Source organism: Alosa sapidissima, chromosome 6 (genome assembly GCF_018492685.1).
Source record: "Alosa sapidissima isolate fAloSap1 chromosome 6, fAloSap1.pri, whole genome shotgun sequence".
Lineage (NCBI taxonomy): Eukaryota > Metazoa > Chordata > Actinopteri > Clupeiformes > Clupeidae > Alosa > Alosa sapidissima.
This window is the reverse complement of record NC_055962.1, coordinates 18711591-18733394: the sequence shown is the minus strand read 5'-3', so window position 1 is coordinate 18733394 and position 21804 is coordinate 18711591. Positions and strand designations below refer to the sequence as shown.

Below are 21804 nucleotides of genomic sequence, written 5' to 3'. Positions count from 1 at the left end.
AACAGCAGCTGGTATGTGAAGAAGGAGATTCATGTGATGGTGTTATCTCCACATTTGTCAACATCACTATCAACACATCACTGCCAGTAAAGTAACATGTGTAATTACTAGTATTACAAGAGTAGTATTAGCAGAACTCAAAACAATTTTGATTTTGAGTTAGACTTTTGTTTTGTTTGTCACAGTTTTTAGTAAAACAAAATCATAATTTATAACTAAGTAGGACTGATTATATGAGTTGTAGTTCTCAAGGTGTGGTCATATGTTTGAGTCAGGACAAAAACTGTATAGGTTTGCTATGAAGTGCAAAGGATGACTATCTATATAAAAACAAATTATATCTAGTGAATGTTCAGTTTCTGTGCTCTGTGATGTGCAGTGAATGATTTGTTCTATGTTAGATTCAGTGAGTGCCCCCCCTAATCTTATGTTAAACTCTTCTTTTACATCTGCAGTTTCTACCATTCGTTTCTCTTTGATATTGACACAAAAGTTTGATTTTCAACTCAATGATGCATCAACGGAGATATACAAGACCTATAAAAAAGATATTGAATTTGCAGTGAGTATCTTTTTTGTAATATTGTTTATTGTCATCCAAAAAGTATTACAAGCCAAATAGTAAATGTGAATAGTTTGAGTAAGTTGGCACCTTAATACATCACTAAATCTTATTGTCATGTAGGTAGACAACAACTTTAAAATGTTTACAGATGGGTACAAACCCAATTCAGCAGCTGTCACAGGTTTCAGGTATGCTGATTTTATTGTTTTGTACATATCACTGCAATATCAAAGTAATCATGTTGTTTTGAATTTCCATGTTTTAATGTTGATCACAGATGTTATTATGCCTCAACAGGCCAGGTAGTGTGATTGTAGACCTCTCCCTTCAGTTGACGGATCCAAACACCAGTTTTATGAACGCAAACGATGGCATTGTAAAAGACCTTAAGAAAAAAAAATATCCATTGGCTGATAATCCCTTCGTTGTAAGTGGTAAGTTATCTTAAAAGATGATAAAAATGTCAAAAATTATGTTCATTTAACAACAACAAAAATATGAAAACACATTTGCTTTGCAGCACTGAATTTGCATCAATACTTGCCCTTAATTTTGTTTTTTTCTCTTTTCTCAGAAAAAACTAAATTAAGAGTGGGCAGTGACTCTCTTTTCCCCCAGCAACAAATGGTGTTGAAATGCAGTGGAGATGTGTCTGAATGGAGATTTAATGGGCAGAAAATTTCTGACTCAACAGGCCAAATCAAAATCACTATAAGAAATATCAACTCCTCTTTCAATGGTGAAGTATCAACCCCACATACAATGTTAAAGATGTATGCATTTTCTAACGCAGACCTGCCAACCTGTATGCATTTTGCGTAGCAACCACACATTTTCACATAAAAGTACGCCGCTGCAATTGTTTTATTAAAACTACGCCAAACGAGCAGACATCCAACTTCTCCGGAAAGCCCCTTGAGCATGTGAATTAGAATCTCCCGCAAATCTATTTCATGCGAGGATGAGATACAGAGAGAAAGTGACAAGCGAGAATGACAGGCAAAGCATAGTGGCCTCTCTTTATGTAATTTTTTCTTCATTCAACTGTGGGTTTAATGAAATACTTAATGAGGTGAGTTTATCAAGTGTTCACTCTAAATTCGCGTCCCCCCTGCTGCCGTTTTGCGAAACTAAAAATATTCCACTGAGTGCGATTGTAAATTCACCTAGGCCTAATAGTTTGATGTTGTCTTGAAAGTTATTACTTGTTCACCAGTAGTTTCTTGTTCACTAGTATTTTTCAATGTGTTGCTGTTGGTTAACGTTTTCATAACTAAAAGGTGCTAATTATATGGAACGCAGACCTTTCCAAGGCAAAATGCAGCCATTAACAACGAGTCTGAAAGTGGACCTAGGCTAAATATTTTGAGCTGCTCATTGATGAGTGTTGAATTCGTTTTTTCTTTGGAGCATGCAGATCCTTCTTCTTGATTATTAGCGTGAAAACAAGCGAGAACAAATAATAGGCTTCCAGACGGAGATTGCGCACTTATCACAGTTGGGATAATGTAGACCTAATCATAGCAGCCTCACAGATGGCAGAAAGATACCGCGATCTGAGAAAAACTGAGTGCATGTGCAAGTGAGATTCTTTAAAAGCAATCAGTAATTTGCATTAGGAAATTGGCATAACATGGGTGATAGATGTATTTCTTTACAAAATAAATCTTTAATAATAATGGATTGAAAAGAATTAATAATACCAGACATGATTGAATAGAGGCCACATATAAGAAAATGGACAACACATCCACATCAGTCCCTATCAACACAAGTGTTTTTCATAGGTCAGGATTATTAGGCTCTAAAACAGATTGTCAACATTATAGAGTAAAAGATTCAGTTTGCACTTTCAGGAACACATTGGATCACATTTAAAGTCAAAGTCAAAGTCAAAGTCAGCTTTATTGTCAATTTCTTCACATGTTCCAGACATACAAAGAGATCGAAATTACGTTTCTCACTATCCCACGGTGAAGACAAGACATTTTACCAATTTAAGTCCACAGACAAACATAACATTTAGATTAACATTTAGATAGATGTTCCACATTAAAAATGGGTCCCTATCCAAAATGTGTCTGTTTTTGGCTGCATGCATGAAGGACGACGTGAGCATTGTTTTTTTCTTGGCTACTCAAAAAAATTCTTCAAGTTTGGCAGGTCTGCTAAGACATAGAGCCACCAGTCTTTGTGCCATTTCCTACTAAATGTATCAAATTTTGAAAGTGGAAGTTGCATTCTGGCAATTAAGTGATTTGAAATCTCCGCCATACACAGACATTGGAGTGACCATGTCATGGCAGATGCCATATTTTGTATAGTGTCATGTACAACGACATTATGATATCAGTTACAGCCACAGACCATGTTACATATAAAAACAGGCCATGGTTCAAGCTAGAGTAGTCTAACAGTCTAAAAGTAGGCCTACATTTTAAAGATGTTTACCATTTGGTCAGATACCATACGTACAATATATACATTACAAATGAAATGGGCGTTTTTATAGAATAATTTTCTGGGTTTTGTCTCCCTACAGGTCGTTATGAGTGTATATCAAATAAAAACTCAGTGCCATATATTAGGTGGGAAAATATTGATAGCATAAAACAATACCCTGTCATTCAGATAAGCCAGGACAAAATAGTTCAGTGTGAAGATGGACAAAGAGTTACCCTGCAGTGTTGCTCAAGCACAGATTATGAAGTTGAGATGATGGTGGAGCGTAATGAAAACGGTCATCTCAATCCAGGTGATTTTTGCTTTTACTTGAAAAAAGGCAGATTGTAACAAGTTAGTCATATTTACTTGTTTGCCTTCATTAGAATTGTTTTATGTTATAAAATATTTTCAGACTAATATTGCTCTCTGAATTTTGCCTTAGCAATATCAGACAATTGCAAGTATTCATACAGTGTACAGAACTGTGAACGTGCTCCAGGAAAAGCTGAACTCAGCTGCAAAGTTAAAAACCCAAACTTGCAGGGCTTTGGTTATAGTTCAGAAAAAGTGATGTTAACTTTTAAAAATGAAGGTAAGGTTTCTCCATGTTACCTCCATTCAGTATGCATAATATGAATGTCACCTATGTCTATAAATAAGAAAAATAAAACAACTAAGCCCTTTTCTAACTTGCAGAATTTGATTGTCGCGATGGCAATTTTGGAGCTGGAAATGATGGTGATGTAGCACATGGTGACTGTGAAGGTGATGAAATTGGTAATGTTACTGCTAAATGCAGTGGAACTACAAGTAATTGGGAGGAACAAGAAAACAAGTGTGTTTTGATTGTGATCCAAGAGCTGGAAGAGGAATCTCAGGTAATATGCCTTTGTTTTATCCACTCCCATATACCAAAGATGAATGCTTACCTCACGTTACTGTTTACTTCAGTTTTAGAGTTTTCTCTTTGTTTATTACAACAGCTTTACACACAAAAAGAAAATAATTTGCATGAGAAATACATTTTTGACAGATGACCCTTAGCCATAATAATTCCAATGTCAATATCAAAGTTTTTATGAAACTGTTAAACTTTTATATACAGGATGAGAGGATAGAAAATATACAGAGTAAATAGAGATGGTTCTGAGGGTTAATATCTATTAATATGTGATAACCTGTTCTGACCTATATGAGTCAAAATAGTTACCATTATTATTGTTATAACAAAGTTACCATAAGTCTTGGACAGCAGCAGTCATGATGGCTAATGCCAGTGTATGGCATCAGTTCACTGAGGTACAAATTTAACAGTTGGATTGTGTCTTTCACAATTTTTTTTAGATCTTGTCAGCCGAAACCCTACCAATGTTTGTGGAAAAATTAAATAACATCACATTGGAAAATGAAGAAAAGATAACTAACTCAACAGCAAATATAAAAAGCATTGTAACTATCCTGAATAATATTGCAAATACTTCAAAAGACTTTACAATCAGTGGGGAGGTCATAGAGGTATGTACACTATACATATGCAATAGCAAGTAATATGTAAGATTAACAAACATATGACCTAAATAAACTATGGGTACTGACTGAGTTAATGACCAAAAGGAATGCTACACAAGCAGGTAGACACCATTTATGAGATATATCTAACCAACCTACAATGATGTGTGGAAAAACCTGCAAGAATCTTGCAAGAATTCATCATTCAAAGTGTTTTAGAGTGTCATGAAGTGGCATCACACACGTACAGATAATATCAACCGATAAGCTTCTCTCTGATCGGAAACACACACAGTCCAATGGGGAATCTACAGCAGTGTTTCTTAACTGGTGGGTCTTCAGAACCGTTCAGGGGGTCATTTCTAGAAAAGTTAGCAACAACGTTGCTCAACCACCGCGGTACGACGCAACTTGCGACCAAACATTGTTACACCTGTTTCCAGAAAGCATCTTACCTGTGTTACAATTCGCTACCTCCGGCGTTCCAACAACGTTGTTGATGATGCAGCGATACATATCATTGGTGGAAACAGTGGTATCGTGTAATACCCCACTCCGTAGAAATTCTCTGCCACGGCCTATATCGACATTTTTCTAATTTAAACAGAGTGATTAATGCTGGCATTGTCATTGCCATCAGTAAAAACCTAAACCTATTGCAAGCATATAAAACAGTTAACTTAAGCCGACCAATATGAGTCATTATTAGTGGGTTTGATCCAGTAAGACCTTCGCCATGCTGTGGGCTTGCAAGCCCACTATTGTTCTTCTTAAGTTTACTTTATTTATTATTCCTTTTCACCCACTTTTTGGACGAACTACTGCTCCTAGACCGTTTGAGCTATCGACGTGTGACAGTAGCCTACCTTGTATATAAACAGTCACCAGGTTCTAATACCCTGTTACCCAGGAACCTACCCGTTAAATTAACCTGATAATTTCCTGTTTACCACTAGGGTCACACAAGTTGGTAGTCTGAATAATAGTCAGAGACGTGAGATTACAATACAAAACTATTACAATTTATTTATTTAAAACAGGATCAATGTACATGCACTTCAATACCAGAGCAACACCATGTAATGCTAGATCGTCAGGATCAATGTTGACACTAGATTGGGCTTACCGTAGAGGGCAGATGTCAAAGCCTCTGAGGCGAAATCTGTGATTCAAACCACACTGCAAATCAAAATGAAAAGGTGACTTATCTAAACTAATTAACACAGCACACACAATAAGGGATAAACACCACCAGAGGAGAATAAACCCTCCAACATGCGCCCAATGCAGCCCCCAGTAGAAGAGACAAGCAACATACACAGGGAAAGCCCACTTGACAATACATGCAGTATAAAACAAACAAAAACAAATGAGTACAAATAAGACAAAACAAAATACAGAGAAAAGTACAGAGCATCAATAGAGCAGCAAGCAAACCAAACTCCCACACATGCACACTCATGCAACAAACACGCACGTCCGCACTAAACAGGCCCAAGCAGTTTGTTACTTTCGTGTTGCTGGCCCTTGTCGTTTTCGCGGTATTCCCGTTTTTCGGCGTTTTTGGGCCCCATTGAAATGAATGGCGGAATGTTCAAGGATTCTAATGTGACATCACAGCTCTAATTGTTTAACCCTTAAAGGTGTAGGTTTTTGAACGTTCTGCGTTGAACGTTTTGAAGTTCCGCAACAATTGAAGGTTCTAAAATTCTATGTTGAATTCAATGAACCCAGATATTCTTTAGAACGTTAATTTCTCAACATTCCCGTGACGGTACTCCTTTAAAGGTGCGATTTGTAGGATTGTAACCGAACGTTCTGTAAGCCAAAATCAAAACACTGGTGAACGTTCTCAAGAAGCGAGCCTCTTCTGGGTTGCCAGATGTAATGAAGACTTAGCTAGTTGACCTGCAGCTGCTTTAACATTTCTCCAACCATGTCCCAGCTACACATTACGGAAACAGTGAAAACAAAAAATACCTCTCTAACCAACGTAACATATTTAGCTGAAGTTAGCAATGCAGATGAAGTTTAGCCTAGGCTGTTGTGGAGAAATATGGCCAGCTCTGCGTCAGACTTGATATTCTTCGTTTGACCAAGACGTCACCATCTCAGGAAGCTCCTCCGATGTCAACTTAATTTGTTTCTTGTTTTAATTTTGGAAATTAAAATTTGCCTGCCTCTCGTGGGCGTTCATGACTACTGACAGCTGTTGGCCTTTGCTAATTTGGCAACCCAAATAGGACGAAGCGCTAGCCCATTATTAATACGCTATTCTAGAATTAATCGTTCAAAACATAAACGAAAATTCCAAGAAATTCCGCCCCGTAACTCTTTTTTTTTCATGGGTTTTACAGGGTTTTACGGGTTAGAGTAATGTTGTCAAATAAGCCATTACTTCAATTCATCGTGTTTCCTTACTCTCTGACAACATATGGTGATCATTTTTGGAATGGTTACAGTTTATTTTCCATTATTTCCTACATACTGGACCTTTAAGGGTTAAGCTTGCACCTGACAGAGTTCTAAGCCATCTGGCAATGTCTAATGGACTGGGCTGGGCTGTCTGTGTATATGAAGGTGTGTGCATGTAACCTTTGACCTGTATGTCCGATTTTCATGAGTGAGGTACCGTTGGAATCCTCGAATGAAGCCCAGTTCAATGCCTTGCCAGCACCAAGTGTAAAGGTCATGTAGAAAAAGATGATAAAAAAAAACATAGTCCAGTCCATACAACTTCATTTCAATTTCGAAAGAAATACTGGACTGTAGAGCGTGTTACTCCACACTCGGCAATCGACTCCTACGGACTTTCCCCTAAAGACGCCAGCTGCAACAGCAACATTTCCGGAAAGGTACTGGCTTGATGAAATTCATTCTGGATTCTCTATCCGACCACATAAAGACCTCGGGATACTTCGGTTTGGCTTTAGGGACCCTCTACTCACTACCACGTAAGTGTAATGTTGTTTGGAACTGTAGAAGAGGTATAAAAATAGCATTTTGTAGCGGCGAAATGACTTGCCCTGGTCACTTCCAGGCTAACGAGTTTTGACTAAAAACGGTAAAATCGAACTTTCTCAAAACACATCCGAATGACATGATTTTGATGTCAACTCAACGTATTTACTCCCAATCATCAGTAAATTGATCTAAAGTGCATTTTACTCCGGATAATTCCTTTAATTTTGATTAAGAGACTTACTCTTACTGATGTCTTGTACCTATTGGTCTCTCGATGTAGAGTAAATAAATATGTATGGTCAAAACCTATTGTTGTGTCTCGTAGGCCTACTCTTATTCAGAGGTGAAAAGAAGAGATAGGACGTGAACTCCGGCCGAGCGTGCAGTGCACTGACGCGCTGCAATTAAGCCACGAGACAGTTGAAAAAAATTGCGATACCCAGAAATTGTCCAGGCTATATATTTTTTCCAACAGATATTTAACACAAATAATGACTCATATTGGTCGGTTTTGTATGCTTGCAATAGGTTTAGGTTTTTGCTTATGGCAATGACAATGCCAGCATTAATCACTCGGTTTAAATTAGAAAAATGTTGACATAGGCCGTGACAGAACATTTCTAGGGGGTGGGGTATTACACATTGCTATTGTTTCCACCAATGATATGTATTGCTGCATCATCAACAACGTTGTTGGAACTACGGTGTTCGAACGTCGGAGGTAGCGAATTGCGACACAGGTACAATGTTTTCTGGAAACAGGTGTGACAATGTCGTTGTTTGGTCGCAAGTTGCATCGTACCACGGTGGTTGAGCAATGTCGTTGCTAACTTTTTTAGAAACGACCCCCAGGGGCAGTAGTTCAAACCACCTTACTTTCCGTCTTTGTTTGCGATTGAGAGTTCAAACTACCCTTTCTAGAAACAACAAATCCAAGAACGATGAAGTGAACTATCAAGGTTCTGACGCAAGTTAGCCAGCGATGCTTTCTAGAAAAGTGCCCCAGGGTGGCTCATGGAGCTTGTGGTTAAAAAAAAAAAAACAATAGCCCATTTAAAATGCATGTTCTCAACAAAATTAATACAGGCACTTTGCACGTCTTACCAAGAAGCTTACCGTATCAGTTGGTTTGAACACTAAAAAAATGGGTCGCAACTTAATGACCATGGGAAATATAGGGTTCTCGGAAAGCAGACATAAACTAAATGACTATGCATCCGACCCATAAGGTCTAAGCATATTGCTAAGTAATAAAAACAGTAGTTCACATGCATGTTTTGGGGGGAAACAACTAGGCTATGAACAGAATTGAGATAATTTGTGTTGTCAAATGATATTCTGCAACTTTGACATTGTGAGAAAAAATGTCAAGCCTTTTTGACCAGAGTAAAGTTTTTCAAATTTATTGTAGCCTCCTAGGCCTACGTTAAACCGCTGTAGCCTGGTGAAGTTAGTCTGAGAAAACGAAAACGGATTACTGGCTTGTTTAATTAAGCATACCTAATTTAGCCATCAAGAATATGATGATTATATTGACTTCATAAGTAAACTCGCCTTTCGTTATATGGGTGGAAGGCATAAGTGGTCAGTTTCTAATCAAACACCCGAGCTCTGCCTCGGTAACCAATGATTTTTATGTTATTTCCCAGGGTTTCATCAACATCTCAAGTATCATTGTGTCCAATTCCACCTTTAATACCTGGGGTGAATTAAATGATGTCAACAAAACAACAAGGAATGTCAGTGCATCTTTCCTGGGCTCTATTGAAGTGATTGTGAGAGCCCTGCAAAGGGACACATCTTTTGAAACAGGAACAGACATCATCCAGCTACGCCAAACCTTTGTCAACAGCTCATACAGTGACACACTAGGAACAAATTCGTCTGCTGCAATCTTCATACCAGAGAAGGGGAACATTACAATTACAACCATTACATTCTCTACCCTAAATAATGTCCTACCAGCCAGGAATAGTAGTGACAATGATAGCAGTTTATCCAACTCCATCAATGCAGTTGTGGTTCTGTTGCAAGTAAATGACACCATCAGCAACATCTCGCTAAGCTTTGACCTCATAAATGAAACACTAGGAAATCCTCAGTGTGTCTTTTGGAACTTTGAGCTTTTTGATGGATTTGGTGGATGGGATTCATTTGGATGTGAACTCACTTCATTTGTGAATAACACTGTCACTTGTGAATGCAACCACACAACTTCCTTCTCAATTCTAATGTCACCGTCTATTCCTCCTGGCATAAAATTGTTGCTGGATTTCATCACATACATTGGTGTGGGTATATCCCTTGCCAGCTTGATCATATGTCTTATCATTGAAGGAGTCATATGGAAGAGCATGACCAGAAATGACACATCTTACATGCGGCATGTCTGTGTGGTGAATGTTGCTGTGTCACTTCTGATTGCTGATATCTGGTTCATTATAGGAGCAGCTATATCAGACTATCAATCAGTAGCTGTAGGACCATGTACAGCAGCAACCTTTTTCATCCATTTCTTTTACCTAGCGATGTTCTTCTGGATGTTGGTGTCTGCTCTTCTGCTGTTTTATCGCACTGTCATGGTTCTCTCACAGATGTCGAGGTCAACAATGTTGGCAATTGCATTCAGCCTTGGCTATGGTGCCCCCCTCATAATCGCCGTGGTAACTGTAGCAGCAACTGCCGGAGGTGGAGGTTACATCCGAGAGAACCAAATCTGCTGGCTCAACTGGAATGAGACTAAAGCACTTCTGGCTTTTGTGATTCCAGCATTGACCATTGTGGCCATAAACCTTCTAGTGATGATTGTTGTCCTCTTCAAAATGTTGAAAAGGGGTGTTGGAAACACAACACAGAATAATGACAGACATACCCTAGTGGTCCTTGCAAGATGTGTCACCATCTTAACCCCCCTCTTCGGCCTTACCTGGGGATTTGGCATAGGCATCATGGCTGCGCCTGAAGCTATAGGACTCCATGTTGTTTTTGCCGTTTTAAATTCATTACAGGTACCATTTCAGAATATGATTTTTATTATCTAAATTATTTTAACACTATCTTAACCAATAATAGCTGTCCTGTGGGATATTCTGCAGCATAATTGATAAAGCACATTGTTTAATTCATTGATTTTGTAAATCATGAATGTAATAGTTTCATAATCGACTCGTAACTAACAGATTATGTAGCACCATTTAAATTAATATAATGTTCATAATATACTACTAAACAATAGTTAATATTCATTTTAACAATGCTGTTTTATTTTGAAGGGTTTTTTCATTTTGGTCTTTGGAACGCTGTTGGACAGCAAGGTAAACATTTTTACTGGAGATTTATTATATGTTTTACAAGTTTTTTTTAATTATTTTAACTTGCACAGAGGATTTGTGTATGTAGTTGGTATACAGATACAGACCGACGTTAATCTTTTTCCTATACAGATAAGGGAGGCCTTAACAGGAAGATGGAGAGTCCCAAGCTCTGACTCAGGTGGCACAAGGGTGGGTATTCAATAATACAGTGCTGTGCATAAGTTAAAACACTCATGCTAAAGTTGACTAAAAAGAGGAATAAAAAGTCATCTTTAGGAAATTGATCTTAATACCTTAATTAAAATCCAACCGTTAAGGACAACAATTTTCTTTGTGAATGAATAATGTATCGTAAATAAATAAAAGTTCTCCTTAAAATACAGGGGGCATGAGTAAGCACACCCCTATGTTAAATTCCCATAGAGGCAGGCAGATTCTTATTTTAAAGGCCGGTTATTTCATGGATCCAGGATACTATGCATCCTGATAAAGTTCCCTTGGTCTTTAGGCCTGCTTAAAGCAGCACTAAAGAAGATTGGCGCTCGGGGTCCCCTTACAGTTAAAGCACAATTAAAAAAAAATTGTGTTGCAACAAAGTATGAACAAAACTCCGATAAAATATGGAGGGAATTCACATACAGCAGTCTGTAGAAAAAGATTTCCAAATTCCTGTTAGCAGCTTTTCCATTTCAATTTCGTAAGGGGGGGGGGGGGGGGGTGATTGAGGGCCTATCAGACAATGGCAGAAGTACCATTCGTCATGTTATGAGGTTATGTGCCATCAAAATGATTTTGGAAACGTTATGTTAAAGTAAAAAAAAACTACACATTTAAGCACACAGCCAAGAATGTGCTGAAATGGTTCTGGTGGAAAATGTAGTTGTAAAATTAAAATTAGCTTTGAAACAACATAATGTATTGTAGTGTAATAGCGAAGTGATTTGACATTAAGAGGATCTGACACAAATGCACATTATGATTCCTGAAGTCATTTCACTCTGACCCCCTGAAATTGAACCCCTTCTTTAATGCTTTATTCAATAGAGTACAACTGCTGGGACATCCTCGACCATATTGGATTTCTTCAGAAGGATCCAAAGGAGAAGTGAGTTAATAGTTTGTTTTGTTGTTTAGTTGAGTTCTAATGCCTTCAAGAACATAGATAATTCTCCTAATTGTGTATCAATCTCAAGCCATTTGTCATGAGCATAGTTTAGTGTTACAGTCTGGATTGAAAGCAGCATTTTTTTGGCAGTTTAATGGGATCTCTTTACTCTCTTTTCCAGATGTGCACAATGTGTCAGGGTTGGGGTCAGGGTCGGCTGTCAACTCAGGAACTGGGACTTCAGGCAGCTACAGTGTCACTGACACCTTTGGGAACACTTAATGAAGACCTTATGCTTAATGAAGACCCACCTGCTGGGTGGATTTTCTAGTTTAACATTCATACCTAGAAATGTGACGAAACAACCAGCTAGCGCTGGGCCGGCTCTCCTATAATTTGTACCACCTGTGGCACTGTATTTAATACAATGTAAGATAGGACTGTGGCTGCACTCAAGACAACTTGAATCCTACATAATTCCACATAGTGTCATTAAAGCACTGCTATTTAGCCAACATTCTGTAAGAATAGTTGATACACTTACCAGGATCAGCTACACTAAACACTAAATAAAAGTTACTACTATGTATAGGATATGGTTATAATGCAAAATATGGCAATTGTTAAATGTATTAATAAATATGTAAATAATATAAAAAGAGCAGCCACTGCGCATCCTCTTTTCAAGAGTGGTGATCAGGCTGACTTAAACTGTTTGTTTACCTAAATCTTTGGAAGAGCATGTCAACAAGTAGCTAACTCATTATCTTGAGAAACTAGGGCGGTCAATCGATTAAAAAAAATAATCTAATTAATTACATACTCTGTGATTAATTAATCTAAATGAATCGCATATATATTGCTGTATATGCTGTGAAAGTATTTTAAATATTTAAATTCAAATGAATCATTGAATAATCAGCATTAGTGACATTAAAGTTCAAAAACTCTTTTATTATTATTTTCACTGTTCAAATAATTGCCATAATAATCTATGATATGACCTGATATGCTGAGGAAATAAATTCAAAAGTGCTTCGGGAAGAGAGAGAGATGGGGTGGTGTGTTTACTTGGGAAATGACCCAGGTCGGACTCAAACTCGGGTCCCCATGGGCACATGTGGTACGATTGCTGTAGCCAGTTGTGCCACTGACCTCCATCTCTCATCCCCTCCATGTGACTTCAGATGTTCTACGATGATGATTACACAATCCTGTATGCCCCTGGTCCATCCAGATGCAGTAACGAAAACACATCAGGCTTTCTTGAAAATTTCAAACTTTGAAGGGGTCATGCCGCAAGAAACAGTTTTTTCTTAGAAATAAGATGTGTCAATATGACTTGGGGATGTACAGGTTTTTCTAATTGAACAGTTCCCTTCTAACAGCCATAAAAAGTAAATGGTCTTGGTGGAGCATGGGTATATTTCTACATCACAATTGCTCTCTTTTCTTAGCCTATGTTCCCTCCACTGTTAACAATCTAGCAATTCACCTGGGAGATGGCCAAAGCAGTGAGTGAAAATTATGCATGTAAAAGTTAGTAAAATATTAAAAACGAGATCAGAGCAGTACAAAATACTAACTAAAAGGCATATATGATTCTAACTGTCTCACTGAATTGCATTATGCACACTCAATTCTCACTGGTCTCTCTGCTAGACAACAAGTACCAAAACATGATTAGTTCATAGATTTCACATGTAAAATACATTTTATGCAACCCCCATCTTGCCTGTTCATAATTCTGAGAAATTCTTGAATTGTGTGCATTTGTGCGTGTACATGTTTATGTGTGGGTGGGTGTGTGTGTGTGCGTGCATGTGCTTATGTGTGTGCCTGTGTGAGTATGTCTACTGTGTGAGTATGTGTCATATGTATGATTACTGTGAATGTGCGTGTGTATCTGTTTATGCACATGTGTGCATATGGAATGGGTTAACATGACCCCTGGAGGCAAACATATGCAAAAAAATGGTCATCCTAGGCCCTACAGTTCTCAAGATATTCACAGAAAACTCTGTTGGTGTACGGTCACTAAATGTACACATAAATTAATTTATTGTATGGCCCCCCATGAACGAAAGTCCATGAAACTTTCGGAGGGTGTCATAATGATCCTACACTTTCAATTTTGTGCAGTTTTGACCATGTCAGCCAGAGATATTGTGATTAAAACACCTCATTTTTACATTTTTGTTTTTAACTAGGTGGCGCTATACATGAAATGAGTGGTTATGGAATGGGTTGATTGATTTGCCTGTGTGCATGGGGTGTGCATGCCACTGACAGGTGCTGTTTACCTCACCTGTTAGTGGTCATTATGTATGGCTGATCAGTGTATAATGATGGTCTACATTAATGCTATGACTAGTACACATGTAGTCTTCACTTTTCCCCTTTCATGAAATGTCATTTTAAATGGCTCTAAAATGGTTAAAATGTAAGCCTAGACATTGAAACTATAGTGAATATTGTTAGTTATGTGAAAGCAATCCAATGACGTTTCAGGATTTTTTGCTATACTGTCATAAATACCATTCATGGTTTGCAACCTTCCCCCTAGACACGGTAGGCCTATATGTGGATTTCTTCATAAACCAGCAAAGATAATCTCCAAAGAATTATGTTGACTGACAAGGTAATATTACACATATTCATATAAATAGTAGGTTATTGCACAATTGCTGTGATTCCTTGGGTCGGGTAGAGCAAAGTTGCCAGGCTGGTTCTTCATAGAGGTGTAGGCTACAGCAGGGAAGTTTAGTTTATTATGTAATACCTCACATTAACATGAGTTCCTTTAACTTCAGCTTCAAGATGACTAACATCACATGGCTTGTTTGGGGGTGCTTCGGCTGTGTACAGGGGACAGATGGAGATCTAGATATATATTTGACATACACGTTGAGGTTATAGCATATAGCAGCCACACTGTCTGTGTTAGACACATGTCTTGGCCATGATCCAAGAGTCTGCGTTATCTGGTGCAGTCATGTCTAGGCAGTGAGTCATATAGTTGTTGAGCCTGCTTTTCATGCTTAGTAAGTCAAATAGGCTAGTTCATGGCAAAATACTAAAATAGCTCTGTTACATAAAATGGCAAGACATAATTACATAATTAACTACTAAATAATTACTTAATATGAGTAATTTAATTGATGTGGGAGAAAGACTGATGTCCTGCCCTGTGAAAACTCACAGTCCATGGATTTACCAGCCTAGCTCCACAGTCTATCGTTTTCAGCTCAGTCCTCTTGGGACTACACACACTGTATACAAAAATGAATGAGCGTCATGACCATAGAATATTAGAAGATGCATTACATCATTGGAAATCATGCAAGCAATGTGTTGTTTACTTAAACTAACTCGGCTGTGACGTTGACAAGCTTATAGCAATGCAAAAATGCATAGTGCATAGATCTTTTCTATAGATGAATAGTGCAAATCACTCTACTCAGCAATTTGGTCGTTCAGAATAAACCTGATTTTTATTTGAGATGTCAAAACAAAGCTGTTGTTTAGTTTTGCTTTTGAATCATGCCCGTATTTACAATTTAAGACACCAAGGTCTTGTTCTCTATATTTTATGCAGAATTCAGATGCATTAGAATGGAACTGATGACAAGCAGGTTCCTGAAATAACGAGACCTCTAACGCCATATGTGCCTATTTTGCTTACATAAAGACACGACAGACTGGAACAAACTTGACTAACTTTTGTAAAGACAAAGCCCATCAGAGTTTTGCCACAAGTAAGTGGCAAGTTTGGTAAGCAGCAGAGGGGTTGCAGATGCCAATAACTTTCATTTTAGAAAATTAGGTGCATCTACTTTGATCATTTTAGTATGCTTAAATGCAATAACAGAAGGATTCAAGTCAATTATCAAATAACATCAAATTTGAGAATTTGTAAGTAAGACTTTTGTCTTAATATACAAAGCTAAACGGGAAGATTTTTGAGAGAAAGAAAGGATAGAGAAAGTCCTCTGATAAATACTCTGCAGCTGACCCTGCAAATACACCCTTTTATTTATAATGTATTTCTATTCTCCATGTTAAACAATATCATGTGTTATATTGCCTTGCTATACCACTGAAGTGATCTCTCTCCCCTACATAACCACCCACCTACAGCGTAAAAAAATGATGGTGTAAATAAATGCTATCAATATGCTGTCAATCAAAAAGAGTCCGGCCTCTATGACAGTTCCTCCAATCATCATACAGAAGCTCGGCGTCCAGGCCATCCCACTGTCCCATTCACTCCCAGAGACGCCGGGCTTCCCTGGAAATGACGATTTTGTGGCGCTTGTCCAATAAACGTGTAGCTTTTCTGCACTGAGATCAGCCCACTCTGTAGTGCCATTGAAAGTCCAGTGAAGCCGAGCGTCTATGGGTTTTTTGCATGTTTTTTTGATGGATCGTGTCGTCACAGCAATGTATTACGGGTGCGAAATCACGATAAATGACCGGCAAAACCTTATTGCTGAACAAGCTAGCCATGAAGATGAACATGTTTTCAGCATGTTCTAGTTGGAATAGTAGTCAAGTCAAGTCAAGTCAGTTTTATTTAGTATAGCGCATTTAACATGCACAAAGTGCAACCCAAAGCGCTCTACATACAATACATTGACAAAAAACAAAAGACAATAAGACAAAAAATGCCAGACGGAGCGGCGTAGTCGCCAGCGTTGACACCAGATGACAAAAACATTTTTTTTAAATAACAAACACAAAAGATGCCGGACGGAGCGGCGTAGTCGCCAGCGTTCCCGTGACACAAGACAACAGACATACAAGACAGACAACACAGAAAATTGAAAATAAATAAATAAAATAATAATAATCATGTTAAAATTAGTCCAATTTCCAACCGGCTGAAAAAGTCCAAGGGCAATGATGACCCGCGTGAAACTGCCAATGCAAGACCAACAAAGATCTTTCACTGACCAACTCAGATTTAGCACTACTGGCAGTCTGGAGAGCAGAGCACCGGAAGAACAACAGTCTGAAGTCATGATGGGCGATCTTCCTACTGATCAGCAGCTCGGTGGCTTTAGCAAGACGTTTGTTGCTTCTCCCGACGTCGCCATCAGAGCTCCCCACGTCAGCACTCAATCCAGACTGCAGGCACCCAGCGTCAGAGGCTATACGTTAATGTTAACGTTATGGCAGCTCGCAGGTCAGCCGCAGCTCGGTGGTCGTGGCTGCTGCAGATCTCCCGCAGAGTAGGCCCATTGCCCTGAGCAATCTTTCCGTCCAGACGAGTCCAGACAGAGGATGTGCAGCGTCAGATGGAAGAGGGACGGCTAGCTTCTAGTCAAGGCAAGCTCATCAGCCCAGTCGAATAGAAACTAAACGTTACCGTTAGTTATCAGCCAGAAAAAAGGACCAAGAATAACACAAAAACTATCGAAAGTAACGTAAATAAAAGGTGAAAACATTTAACTTGACAAATAAATACAAAAAATAACAGAACATTACATAAAATTACGAACATTACATAAAAACAAACAAAAACATGATGCCAGACGGAGCGGCGTGTCTCGCCAGCGTCCCCGTAACCTAGCAACCCTAGTAGGCTAGAAGCTAATGTAATAGTGTTATTTGATGCGATTTTCTGTGATATTTTAGAGGAGGCTGAGCTTCCCTGTAGTCTTAGAGCAATCGCCTCTGGCCTGAGCGTCCCGGTGGCAGAGCTAGACGTCGTTTGTCTGAGGAGCGCATCGGTCAGAGGGTAGCATATGCCTGTATGAGGGCATTCAAGTAGGTGGGAGTAGAACCGGAGATTACTTTGTAGGCAAGCGTTGGAGACTTGAATTTGATGCGGGCGGCCATAGGTAGCCAGTGTAGCTGGATGAGCAGCGGGGTAATGTGCCCTTTTGGGTTGGTGGTAGACCAGGTGTGCCGCTGCGTTCTGGATCATCTGAAGTGGTTTCACCGTGCAGGCTGGGAGACCTGTCAGGAGGGTGTTACAGTAGTCAAGTCGTGAGATGACTATGGTCTGTACCAGGAGTTGAGTCAGATAAGTCCTGATTTTCCATATATTGTAGAGTGCGAAAGGTAAGACTGAGGCAACATGATCGGAGAAGGTTAGTTGGTTGTTGAGCATGATTCTTAAATTTCTTGCAACCCTGGTAGGTGCAATAGACAGGGAGTCAATTTTGGTGTTGATGTGATGATGTATAGTAGGTTTAGCTGGGAGGACCAGCAGTTCAGTTTTTGAGAGGTTTAGCTGGAGGTGGTGTGCCTTCAACCTTGTAGATATGTCCCTCACAGTTTATGCAATCTATGAGCGTCCTTTGAGGTAAGATTCAAACCAGGAGAGAGCAGAGTCAGAGATGTCCATGTTTGAGAGTATAGAGAGAAGGATGCAGTGATTAACCAAGTCAAAGGCAGCCGATAAGTCAAGCAGAATGAGTAATGATGACCATGCGTTCGCCCTAGCCTCCTTTAAGGCTTCTGTTACAGACAGCAGAGCTGTTTAGGTTGAGTTGTCACTCTTGAACCCAGATTGGTTTGTATCAAGAAGGTTGGTCTGTGAAAGGAATTCAGAGACCTGTTTGGAGACTGCTCGTTCGATACCTTTGGATAGGAAAGGTAGGAGTGAGACAGGATGGTAGTTCTCAACTTGGGCAGGGTTGAGAGAAGTTTTCTTAAGTAACGGTGTTACCTGGGCTGTTTTGAATGCTGTCGGAAACGTGCCAGATGTTAGTGAAGCATTGATAACATGTTTGATAGCTGGTGTGATGGTCGGGCTTATGGACTGAAGTAGGCTAGTAGGTATAGGGTCCAACGAGCATGTAGTAGGACGGCTACATGTCAGAAGTCTAGATACCTCACTCTCGGAGAGAAGCGCGAATGCAGAAAAAGATGGGATTGAACAGAATACCAGACATGAAAAATGTTTAAAGTCTGTCAGAAATGCCTGAAATAACTTAGATTAAACATAGGTAAAATTAAATTTGAAATATAGCCGCAAGCGGCAATGACGGGCCCGAGCACCTGCGGGCCGCAACCTGTGACATTTCAGGATCCAACAAAGCACCGACGTGGTGCATTTGTAAAATGTACATATTTTATGTGTGTGCTATTTGTTTTTGCATGTTATTTTCTGCCACATTTACTTGCTTGGCCAGGTGGGGGCGCAATGCAATGCAGGCCCATTGTGTGTCATCATAATCATAATATAAATTAACCTGAGAAATTTTAGATTATTCATTTTAATCAAAGAACATTTCTGATACACTTTTTGGTTGGCCAGATGGTGGCGCTATGTTAGGCATGAAAATTACACATGTGAATATCATCACAATAATGATGTCCAATGTTTTGTAAAGTTTCAGATCAACCAATAAAGGCATTACCAATTTCTGGTACATTTTCCTGCTTGGCCAGGTGGTGGCGCTATGCCAGGCAGGCCCATAGGGTCTCTGGATATCATCATAATTATAATATCTATTAACCTGAGAAGTTTCAGACCATTCATTCAAAGCATAGAGCATTTCTGGCATATTTCCTGTTTGGCCAGATGGTGGCGCTATGCTAGGCATGTGAATTATATGTGTGAATATCATCACAATAATGATATCCAATATTTTATAAAGTTTCAGATCAATCACTTAAGGCATTGTCCATTTCTGGCACATTTCCAGGTTGGCCAGGTGATGGCGCTATGCCAGGCAGGCACATTGGGTGTCTGGATATCATCATAATCATAATATCTATTAACCTGAGAAGTTTCAGACCATTCATTCAATGCACTGTGATTTATGACACATTTCCTCTTTATGTGGTGAGATATTAAAATCATATCAAATATATAACATTTCAAAAATCCCTTCACAATTTAACATCAGCGACATCTTGGCATAATGTTTGCCAAATTTCACATGAATCTGACAAACCGTCTAGGAGGAGTACAGTCAAATCTATCATGTGGCATCAGTGTTCTTGTCATTCTTTTTGTTGCCAGTGGGTGGCGCTATGCGAAATATGGATTATGGGCTTGTGAATATTGTCATTACCATGGTATTCAATAACCTGTGAAATGTAAAACATTTCAAGCCATGCATGGTGAATTAAGACACATTTATTGTTTATGTGGAAGGGTATTAAAATTCATAGTTTCGCCATTTCGTGAAATTACAACATATCAAAAAAAGCTTCACAATTTAGAATCAGAAACATATTGGCATCATGTATACCGACTTTCACATGAATCGGATCAACCGTCTAGGAGGAGTACGTTAAAATGGATCATGTCCACAACCCACAAAATCTCAATTACCTCACTTCCTGTGGGCGTGGCTAATGGCATGTGAATACAAAAGTTGTTTGTTTTTGGGAGTTACATACACCTACCAAATTTGGTGTGTGTATCTAAAACTATATGGCAACCACAAGTCACAGTGACATAAGGGGGCGCTATGGAGTTCCTGGGCCAAGCCCAGTGCCAAGGCTTTTCTCCTGTGTATTCACATGCGTTTTCACCGATGGGAAGCACCTCTTCTGGCATCACAATTCATCACATTTTAGTCCGCACAAAATCCCAAATACCACACTTCCTGTTGGGCGTGGCTAATGCATTGTACATACGAAAGTTGTTCATCTTGGGGAGATACACACACCTACCAAATTTGGTGTGTCTAGCTGAAAGTATGTGCCAACCACTGGATCACCTAAGGGGGCGCTACTGAGTCCCTGGGCCACGCCCGGGGCCAAGCCTTTATGCCTGTGTAGCCATTGTGATACCAGATGTGTGTGCCAAATTCCAAGACTTTTCATCCATGTTAACCACCTCAAAAATAGCAAAAAGGTGAACAAATAATAATAATAATAATCCTTTCAAAAACAATAGGGCTTCGCACCTCTCGGTGCGCGAGGCCGGGACGTCGGTGCTCGGGCCCTAATAATCTTTCCAAAAACAATAGGGCTTCGCACCTCTCGGTGCACCGTCGGTGCTCGGGCCCTAATAATAATAATAATAATAATAATAATCCTTACAAAAACAATAGGGCCTTGCGCCCTTCGGTGCTCGGGCCCTAATAATAATCCTTTCAAAAACAATAGGGCTTCGCACCTCTCGGTGCGCGAGGCCGGGACCGTCGGTGCTCGGGCCCTAAATATAAAAAAAATGATATGATATGAAAGGATGTAGAAAAACTAGTAATAATAATAAAAAAAACAGCCTCCCCATTCTTTGGTAAAAATGGGTAAAAATATTCAAATACAAAATAAAATTTGCACGTAATCCCAGAGCCCAGCCATGTTAATTGGGGGCCAAGCAGCGAAGCTGCGAAGGCACCCATTGTGTTTCTATGTTTTCTTCCCTATTATTATTACGCTTCTGTCATTGAAGTCAATGGCAGCCCATAGAACCGTCTGGTGAAAAGTTGTGAAATTTGGCACACTGATTAGGGACAGTCCCATGATTAATTTCACCAAGTTTCATGTTGGCACCTACAGGGCTCTAGCGCCACCAACAGGCCAAAGTTGGATGTGCGTTCATGCACGTAACTTTTGACCTGTTGGCCCGATTTTGGAAAATGAGGTACCATTGAAATCCTTGGACCAGGCCGAGTTCAACGCACCCTATGCCGTCATTTTCCGCCATGATGGATTTTCCGCCATATTGGATTTTAGTGAAAGTGAAACTAAAACATCACAGGTCACAAATTTTGTCCAATCGTCACCAATCTTGACACACATGATCTTCAGACCAAGCCTCACAAAAGTTGTCGTGTTTTGTCTTCGGAACTATAACCGTTCACCCGTAATATCCAATCGAAATTTGCGGCGAAGCCGCCAAACAGGAAGTGAGATCATATCTCAGCAACCCATTCATCTATCATAACCAAACTAAGTACATGGACTCAGGACCCAATCAGGGGGAC

General features: G+C 39.3%; 2 protein-coding genes across 3 annotated transcripts in view; both read left to right on the top strand.

The window, feature by feature from the left end:
* The window catches only part of LOC121712342 (fibrillin-1-like), a 178556-nt gene that overhangs the window by 73753 nt on the left and 82999 nt on the right, over nucleotides 1–21804 (top strand). The gene's annotated exons all lie outside the window — the stretch shown is intronic.
* LOC121712353 (adhesion G protein-coupled receptor F5-like) lies at nucleotides 874–12269 on the top strand. The gene is made up of 11 exons (XM_042096585.1): nucleotides 874–992; nucleotides 1140–1304; nucleotides 3108–3320; nucleotides 3453–3602; nucleotides 3707–3888; nucleotides 4355–4525; nucleotides 9133–10491; nucleotides 10756–10797; nucleotides 10927–10986; nucleotides 11842–11902; nucleotides 12084–12269. The coding sequence occupies exons 2-11, from the start codon at nucleotides 1190–1192 to the stop codon at nucleotides 12182–12184; spliced, it is 2454 nt and encodes an 817-aa protein (XP_041952519.1). The 5' UTR covers nucleotides 874–992; nucleotides 1140–1189; the 3' UTR covers nucleotides 12185–12269.

Excerpts from the sequence above, each read along its gene's own strand:
- LOC121712353 (XM_042096585.1), top strand. The coding sequence starts at position 1,190 with ATGGTGTTGAAATGCAGTGGAGATGTGTCTGAATGGAGATTTAATGGG. Across the intron at positions 3,603-3,706 it reads GTTAACTTTTAAAAATGAAG|AATTTGATTGTCGCGATGGC; the intron begins GTAAGGTTTCTC and ends TCTAACTTGCAG. Across the intron at positions 4,526-9,132 it reads TCAGTGGGGAGGTCATAGAG|GGTTTCATCAACATCTCAAG; the intron begins GTATGTACACTA and ends GTTATTTCCCAG.